The sequence below is a fragment of the Dipodomys spectabilis genome, unplaced genomic scaffold (genome assembly GCF_019054845.1).
Source record: "Dipodomys spectabilis isolate Male_0828 unplaced genomic scaffold, ASM1905484v1 ptg000165l, whole genome shotgun sequence".
Classification (NCBI taxonomy): Eukaryota; Metazoa; Chordata; class Mammalia; order Rodentia; family Heteromyidae; genus Dipodomys; species Dipodomys spectabilis.
Genome location: NW_024870842.1, coordinates 1,988,237 through 1,997,582, shown reverse-complemented (window position 1 = coordinate 1,997,582; position 9,346 = coordinate 1,988,237). Strand labels below are relative to the sequence as shown.

The window sequence follows — 9,346 nt, the reverse complement described above, 5'->3', positions numbered from 1 at the left end:
TCTCATACTTTTGATGGCCCTGTAGAGATGGGAAGGTTGAGGCCAAGGGAGAAGAGAAACATGCTTGGCTTCACAGTAGTTGTGGCAGAGTCATGATGGCAGTAGAAATCTGTACAATATGGTACAAGCCCAGAAGCACAGTCTAGTAAGGGTTTATCAAGCACAATCAGGTACATTCCTGTGACCCCAGTACAGGCAAGAGTATCTCAAATTCTAGGCCAGCCCAGGCAAAGTAAGCAAGACTCTATCTCAAAATTAAAATAGAAGTTGGCGCCAGGGGCCAGCTATTCCTAGCTACTCAGGAGGCTAAGATCTGAGAGGATCATGGTTTGAAACTAGCCAAGGCAGAAAAGTTTTATATTCAATTGCCACCAGAAAACCAGAAGTGGTGCTGTGGCTCAAGTGGTAGAGTGCTAGCCTTGAGCAAAAGAAGCTCAGGGACAGCATCAAGACCCCGAGTTCAAGACTCGGGACCAGCATACACATAAAAACATTTAAATAGAGACAAAAGAGCTTTGATGTTGGGGCTGGGAAGGTGGCTCAGTAGTAGAGTGCTAGCCTTGCATGCATAAGGCCCTGGGTTCAATTCGCCAGTACCACATAAGCAGAAAAAGCTAGAAATGGTGCTGTGGCTCAAGTGGTAGAGTGCTAGCCTTGAGCTAAAAGCTGAAGGACAGTGCCCAGGCCCAGAGTTCAGACCCCACGACTGACAAAAATAAAAGAGCTTTGATATAGCTTATGTGCAAGCCACTGGGTTCAATTCCCAATGCTGGAAAATAAAAATAGAAGGGTTATCAAGCACAAAGCCACTTGTTCAGAAAGAATTGAATCTTGATCCATCCCCACAGCAAAGCTCCAAGAAGCAAATGTGGAAAGTGAGTCTGCAGGAGCATTTTGAAGCCACTATGTGTCCCACACGGGGCTCCTGGAAATATCCAGCTGAAGCCAGGGCCCTTGTATTTCCCTTGGTAACAGAGTGCAGTCCAGTCTCTGCCTCTTGGCATGGGAGCCTCCTCTGCTTCTCTTTCTCCCCAACCTCCCCTCTTACGCATCCTGACAGGCAGGTTTCTACTCACTTTCACGACTTCCCCAGCCTCATCAGAGGCTCCTAGGGCTGGACACCTGCCTGCAGCCCAGGCCCACCCTCCAGTCCTCAGCCTCTTCACTGTTATCTGGTCCTCTAGTGTCCTATTAGGGCTGGAGGCTCCCCACTGCTCATCTTCTGTGGGCCCTCCACCTTCTTCTGCGTGTCCTGAAAATATCCCTGCACCAATGTCTTTTTTTTTTTCTTTGTTGGTTGTGAGGCTTGAACTCAGGGTCTGGGTGCTGTCCCTGAACTTTTCTGCTCAAGACTAGTGCTGTACCACTTCAAGCCATACCTCTACATCCAATTTTCTGGTGGTTCATTGGAAATAGAGTCTCATGGACTTTCCTGCCCAAACTGGCTTTGAACCCTGGTCTTCAGATCTCAACCTCCTGAGTAGCTAGGATTATAGGTATGAGCCATCAGAGCCTGGCTTTCCAATGTCTGTTTTCTGGCTTGATTTTCTCCTCCTTAGCTATTCCCAAGCATCTCTTTCCTACATTTCCTTCCTCCCAAACAACTCTCCAATTTTCCCATTGCAGCAGCCACACGCCAAGCCCTCACCTTCTCTTCCTGATGGACCACATCAGTTCCCTCTGATTTCTCTGCCTTGTGTCATGAACCATGAGTGCTTCCTCCACTCAGAAGCCAAAACTCTTCCCTTTTAAATTTTTTGTTATTATAAAGGGGTTAGGGTTATGTGTCAAGTAATGAGTACATTTCCTTCTGAACAACATCCCCCCTTCCCTCACTCTCTTCCTATTTTTCCTTCCCATCCCCATCCACAAATTGTATAGTTCATTTTCAACATAGCGCCCAGTGAGTACCATTGCTTCAATTATCTTCCTTTTTCCACACGTGCATAAACAGTATTTTAATCAGATCCACCCCTCACTCTCACTTTCCCTTTTCCCATTACCCTCTATTAGTCAAAAGCTTTCAGTGAGTTTTGTTTAGCTATCTTCATTCACTAACATTCTCTCTTCTTCCCTAGCCCCCTCAAATAGGCCTACAACTTACAAACATTTAGATACATACGCATGAATATATATGCAGATTTGCATACATGCATACTTATATGTGTGTATGTATATATGATCTTGTGTATGTTTATCCTTTAGGTCTAGCATCACATATAAAGAGAAAACATTCCATTGTTGTTCTACACCTGGCTCATTTCAGTTAACATGATGATCTCCAGTTCTATCCATTTCCCTGCAAATGGCATTAATTTCCTTCTTCTTTATGGCTGAATAACATTCCATTGTATATATGTGCCATATTTTCTGGATCTACTCGTGAGGTGTAGGGCATCTAGTCTTTTTCCATAGGCCAAAGTACTTCTTAAAATCTAAAACTGGCTGTGTTCTTAGTTCTGCTGCCTTTGCAGGCATCCAAAGAAAATCAAGCATCTGAGCCATGCCTGACAAGCTCCATTCATGGACCTTGCCTCTGTACCGACTACCTCCCACCTGCTCCAAGCCTGGCCTCCTCTCTGCCCCGCATGCATCTAGTCTTGCTCCTGGGAGCCCTCTCTCAGCTTAATGGGAGTAGTGATGTCCACACAGCTTGCCTTTCCAGAGAGGCATGGAACAGAGAGCCACCTCCAGCAGCTGGAAGTACTGGTTGCTAAGGGCCAGCAGCCATCTTCTTTGGAGAACTACCCTGGGACAACCTGGGCCTCTACAGCAAACCAGGGCAGACTTCACTATCTGGTGCAGGCTGTGAAAGCCAAGTTATTTCCCTAAAGGGAGGCAAAGTTCCCTGGTGCAGTACATGCTCCACACACCCCACTATCCCTTCTAGCCTGGCCTCGCCTGATCCCCTCACTTCCCTGCAGCTTTTTCCTGCTTGCTACCCCAGCCCTCCTCTCCACTAGAGCATGTACTTCTAGGGTTCCCAACCTAAAACCCATGCTCCAGACAAAGGGTGCTCTCTCTAAGAGACCTTGCCTGGGCCCCCATGCTGGAACAGAGCCTGGTCCTAACAGTACCCTGTCCACAGTTCTATAGTTAGCAGTTAATGCACACTCCCTTGTTGGGCTGTTACCACCATGAGAGCAAGCCACATCTATTCTCTCACCATCTACCTAGCACCTAGCAGTGCCTGGTACACAATAGGCATACAAGAAAGACTAGATAAACTTAGGTAGGAAGGCAGGAGGGAAAGAGGAAGGGCGGCCCGAGGGTTGCCTCTTTTGAATAGGAACCAGGGCTCCAGGTTTATCTTTGTCTAGCCAGGAACTCAGTCTGAATAACTTTCTGGTTTGGGACTTGCTGCACCCAGCAGGCAGTCCTGAGACCACACCCTAGAGGTAACATGAGATACCAGATGGCGGCTGCCATCTGCCACCTCTCTCTTCTGCTCACTCTGATCAAGAGGCCCGGGCTGCTCTGCAGTGACCGTGAGCAACCCCGGAACCTGCCATGTCAACAGCTTGTCACAGTTCAGCACCTCAGGCCACTGCATACCCAAAGAGCTGCCAACTGACCTAGCCTTGGCCCAACCCCTCAGGGGATCTCCTAGCAGCGTGGGCATGCTGGCACCAGGAAGGCCCAGACCCATCTCTGCTGCCCTATTGGGGTACCAGATATGGTTCTGGGGACCCAGACATAGGAAATGCCTCCTTTGTCTCCTTCTCTAGGACAGTGGACCACTCACTGTTTCTCCCCCCCTCCCATCCTGAGTGTTCAGGAGGACTAGCCAGCCCTTCCCCACCCCATCCTTCCTCTCCTCCACCTGTACGTTTTTCATGCTTTGCTTTTGCTCATTCTCACGCCAGTCCCAAGGGGTTGTCCTGCCCATTCCTCAGAGGAAGAACTGAGATCCAGACATAAGAAAAGGGCAGGGTGCATGGGTACCTGCCTAGCAAATGTGAGATACTGAGTTCAAATCCCAATACTGAAGAGAGAGGAGGGAAGGAAGGAAGGAAGGAAGGAAGGAAGGAAGGAAGGAAGGAAGGAAGGAAGGAAGGAAGGGAGGAAGGAGGAAGGAAGGAAGGAGGAAGGAAGGAAAAGGGAGGGAGGGAGGGAAGAAGGAAGGAAGGAAGGAAGGAGAGAAGGAAGGAAGGAAGGAAGGAAGGAAGGAAGGAAGGAAGGAAGGAAGGAAGGAAGGAGTTTATGAAGGGTCTCAAGTGGCTTCCTAGACCAAACCACTGAGCTCCACTAAGCCTGTCTCACATCCATTCCAACCACAGGAGGCCACATTATACCCCAGGAGCAGGTGGCCAGGGTATTTGTTATATCCCCAGAGTGCCCCTTCCACAGGAGGGAGAGCTATGGGAGAACAGGTCATACTGCAGGGTGATGGCAGCTGCTAAGGACCTGCATCTGCTCTGGCCTGGGGAGCAACTCCTCTACAAAAAGATTGAGCTGAAGAGAGGCCCCAAAGTAGGGCTGGGCCGAGATTTCCTGGGAATGTCACACCCCCCAGTGGCCAGCCTTCTGTGGTACCTCTGGCTTCCTCCACAAGCTCTCTGGAAGGCAATTAAGACAGTTACCTCCTGTGGCAAGCACAGGAGACATGAGATTTAGGACTCCGTCCCTGTGAGCTGGGAATGTGGCTTAGTGATAGAGTGTTTGCCTAGCATGCATGAGCCCTGGGTTCAAGCAGTACCACATAAGCACAAAAAGTTGGAAGTGGTGCTGTGGCTCAAGTGGTAGAGTGCTAGCCTTGAGCAAACGCAGCTCAGGGACAGCGCCCAGGCCCTGAGTTCAAGCCCCAGCACTGGCACACACACACACACACACACACACACACACACACACACACACACACCTTAGTCCCTGTCCTCAGGGTGCTGAAAATCCACTGTGTGGGTGGGGAGGGGAAACAATGAGAAACTCGGCACAAACCGATAACACTGTATCTGAGCACCTAGGCCACAAGAGCCTACATGGACATGGGGGAAGGACGGCTGGGGCTCACTGTGCAGATGCTTGGGGAAGTGGGGGTCTCACAGTGAGTACAGGAGGTAGGAGAGTAGTGAGAGTAGCAGCTGAGAAGAGAGTGCACTAGGCACAGGGAGGAACAGAAGTCAAGGTCCTGGGGTGGAAGGTAGCCTAGGGTGTCAAGAGTCCAGGAGGCCACTGCAGTAGGGCCATGTCAATAGGGGGCTAGAGAGATAACAAGGACCAGATCAGATCCTGAAAACCAATATGTGAAGTTGGCTTTGATACTAGGTGAGATTGGGAGCCAGAGACCGTGTAAAACAGGGAAGTGATACTACCTAAATCATTCTTAATGGATTACCACTATTTACAAGTTATTATCAGCAGTAATGTTTATTGAGCACTTATTATGCTCCCACTTCATTAGGATCTGGCCACACCCTATTGCCTCTTGCTGCACCAGGTCTGATTACCTTGTCCTTGTTCTGAGGAGGAGACAGAGGTTCAGAGAAGGGTAGCCCTTGCAGTTATACCCAAGATGGCAGAGCTGGCAAACATAAAGCTGTAACCTGAGCAGATTTGTCCTTCTTCAGAGCTGTAGGGTTTTCCAAGCCTGGGTCTCAATCCTGACTCCAACCAACCTACTTTCTATGTGATGTCTACTGTCTTATCCCTGTCCCAGGAGCAGGAACCTGCAGTCACTCCCAGCTGGGTGACTTTCAGGAGGTCCTCCTAGCGTGGTCAATGAGTCTGGCTGATCGCAAGTACATAAGGGTTACTCATGCACAAAGCTTTGGGGCCACATCGTAGGACCTGGTGAAAGATACACTATGTAGTTCTAGTCCATGAAAAGGAGGCAGCCCTTGGTCCTCCACAATGGAGTCAGCAGTAAACCAGCTGCAAGGAAAGCAATGGAGGCCTGCCATGGAGCCTGATGCCTGGTAGGATTTACCAAATAGAGCTAGTCTGGGCCTTACCCAAGCTATCTCCTCCTCTTCAGCCAGTAAATATACAAGAGCAGAAAAGACGCCACCCATTTGATGTTGAGAAGCCATGCCTCACACCCATACCAGAGTGAGCCCTCCACTCAATTATCAAGAGCCCATGTTGTGCCAACCCACCATGCCACCATTACAGAATGATTCCACCAAGATAAACAGTCATGTTTTCTTGGGCCAATTCAAATCTAAAAATGGCAATTAACAGTAATTCCCATTCTTTGTCAAATCTCATCCTTTTTAATGCATGAATACATATGTCTGAACGTATTCATCCTCTTCCAGACTTGTTTTAGGCTATTTATTCCATGCACATGGGAAGGGGCGCTGGAACTGATCTGACCTCTTTTTTTCCCTGAAGGTCAGAAGGTAGGGCTTGGAGTTTAGGTAGATATGGATTCAGGCTGGCAAGCTGGTAACTGTGGATAAACTACTTGACTCCTCCAGGCCTCAGTTTCCCTGTCGGTGACAGAAATGACAGTGACCTTCCTGGCTGGCCACAGTAAGGGGAAAGGGATAATGTGTGCCACACTTTAGCAAGTGCACCACTTTGGCTAGTGCTCTATCCATGTCAGTCACTTAATCCTTGCAGAGATCCATAGCAGACACAGTTTCTCTGTTTAGGGTGGTATTTGCTCAAATGCCTACTGCTGTGTAACAAGTTGACCCCAATCTTCATGTACTTTCATGACCTGCTGGTTTCTGGAGCTTAGAGTCAGCACAGATTCTCTCACAAGGCTGAAACCAGGATGATGGCTACGCCTAAGGCACGTCTGAATGCCACTGAGGAAGGACTTGCTTCTGTGTATCAGACACATGATTAATGCTGAGAATTTCAAAGTAGATGCGTTGGGCTTTTTACCTTCCAAGAACATTTCCTAGGAAGTGTTTTCTGCTTCCTGTTCTTGTTTGTCATTGCTGTGAACACTCTGCCCCATGAAGATCACTTTTTCTTTTCATTGCTAAGGACCAAACTCAGGTCCTTGCACTTGCTAGGCAGGTGCTCTTCCTTCGAGTGAAATCTCCAACCCTGAATATCCCTTTTACAGGGAGAGTTGTTCATTCCATAGTGGAAATGAAGCAAGCAGATCTTTTTCCTCCACCACAGAGCAGTCACAGGAGGGTGATGACACTGGGAGAGCGGTGGTCGTGTGCTGGGTACTACGGGTACCAGAGATAAAGAGAGCAAACTCTGTGCTTAAGGAGGGCACAGAGTAATGGCAACAAGTAAATGGGGAGGAACGCCCTGAAGTAAGGCTCACCACAGTAGAGGCCACACCACTGTGGAGTCTGGTGCAGCAATGCTTCTTAAAGCAGAAAGAGCAGAATGCCAATAGCTATACACCAGAACATGATAAATTATACAGGACTCCATGCATTCACACAAAGGGAGACCAAAGGAGGATACTCTTAGGGGAGGAACCCAAAGGTGCAAGGCCTCTGTGCCTCTGATCACATAAAATAATATTTATCAAGGAAAAAAAAAGCCAATAGCTGTGAAGCTGAACCCAAGATTTTCCCTGTCCTTAGGGCCCTGGTGGCTTGATTCAGAAGAAGAGGTTCTCTTACCCAACACTACCACTCATCCCTCTTTTGCCCACCCCTGACCTCCACCTCACAGATGCAAAAGAAGCTCCTTGTAAAGAGGAAATAGCCATAACGCTTTTCAGTGAAAAAATCAGCTGCCTTGCTCCAGGAAGTTCACCTTGGCTGGTTAACCACAGGGGCCTGGAAGAGGCTGCAGAACACAGACCCTTCTCCTCTTAGCCTCAGAGCTGGACCCCGGAACCAACAAAGATCAACTTTCTACTCCTTGGCCCGCAATGTCTTCCAAAGAGAGCCAATCAGAACTCTTCCCTGAAATTTCTTTTTATTTTTTTAGGTGGTAGCGGGTTAAAGCTGACTTGGAAGAGACTTCTTCTCCCAGTTGGTCAGGATACATGAAAAGATTTGCATGTAGCTGGGCACCAGTAGTTCACACCTGCAATTCCAGCTACTCAAGAGGCTGAGATCTAAAGACTGTGGTTCAAAGCCAGCCAGGGCAGGAAAATCCATGAGACTTTTATCTCCAAGTAACCACCACCAACAAGAAAAGCCAGAAGTGGAGCTGAGGCTCAAGTGATAGAGCATTAGCCTTGAGCACAAAAGCTCAGGAACAGCACTCAGACGCTGAGTTCAATCCCCAGGATCTATCTCCCCACCTCCTGAGAAAATAAAAATAAAAAGATCTGTAGGCAGCTGGGAGCTTTGGGGGAGATGGGAGATCGATGGAACCACAGATAGAAAGATAGATGGAACCCAGAACCTCAGATCTCAGCCTCCTGAGTAGCTACGATTACAGGAGGGAGCCATTGGTGCCGGGTGGTTGTGTTTTTCATTCACAACTTGCAGGCCTTTATTTATTACCGTGTAAGGTCTTGTTTGTTTTCGATTTGAATCCTTCAGTCACCAATGCACAGGGCCTGTTGGATGTGTTATCCGGTACTGGAGGGGTTCCATAGTACTGCTAAGCAAAAAGAAACAGAGGCAAGGAAAAGAAGAAAGGAACAGAAAGGAATCAGATAAGGAGAAAAGGGAAGAAGAAGAAGAAGAAAGAAGAAGAAGAAGAAGAAGAAGAAGAAGAAGAAGAAGAAGAAGAAGAAGAAGAAGAAGAAGAAGAAGAAGAAGAAGAAGAAGAAGAAGAAGAAGAAGAAGAAGAAGAAGAAGGAAGAAGAAGAAGGAAGAAGAAGAAGGAAAAAAAGGAGAGAAGTGGAAAGAAGGGGAGGGGAGAGGGATTCTGAATAGCCCCACCCCGACCCCGCCCCGCTTCGGCCCCGCCCCGCTTCGGCCCCGCCCCGCACGGCGGGCTGCAGCGCCCCCTCCAGCCGCGAGGGGCCGCTCTCGCAGCCGCCCGCTCCGCCGCGCGCGCGCGGAGGGCCCTCTCTCCCGCCGGTGCGCGGGCCGCCCGCCGCTCCAGCGTTGCTCTCGGGCTTCGGCCGCGTCGGGCGCGCCGTCTTCTCGTGAGGGGCCTCGCGCCGCCCGGCGCGCGCCGTCCCCCTGCCTCGCGGCGCGGGGTCTCGCGGGCCCCGCTCCCGCCCTCCGCTCGCCTGGCCCGGACCGGAAGCGGCGCCGCACGGCCTGGGCCTGGCGCGGGGGGCGGGCATCGGGGCCCGGTCGGACATGGGCAAGAAGCACAAGAAGCACAAGTCGGACAAACACCTCTACGAGGGTGAGGAGGGCGCTGCGGCCGGGCCGGCGAGCCCCGCCTGCCCGCGTCGCCCCCCGGCGCCGGAGCAGGCCCGACCCGCGGAGCGGGGCGCGGCCCCCAGCCGCGCAGCAGCCGGGCAGGGCGGCGTTCGAGCCGGCGCCCCGGTGTGGGTGTCGGTGGGAGACCG

The 9,346-nt window shown here is 50.3% G+C and overlaps 1 protein-coding gene across 1 annotated transcript in view; it reads left to right on the top strand.

The window, feature by feature from the left end:
- The first annotated feature begins 8,899 nt into the window (after positions 1-8,899).
- The window catches only part of Brd7 (bromodomain containing 7), a 35,255-nt gene continuing 34,808 nt past the window's right edge, over positions 8,900-9,346 (top strand). Inside the window, exon 1 of the mRNA XM_042693414.1 lies at positions 8,900-9,180. Within this exon, the coding sequence (XP_042549348.1) occupies positions 9,132-9,180 (49 nt within the window). The 5' untranslated portion in view covers positions 8,900-9,131. The remainder of the gene's footprint in view (positions 9,181-9,346) is intronic.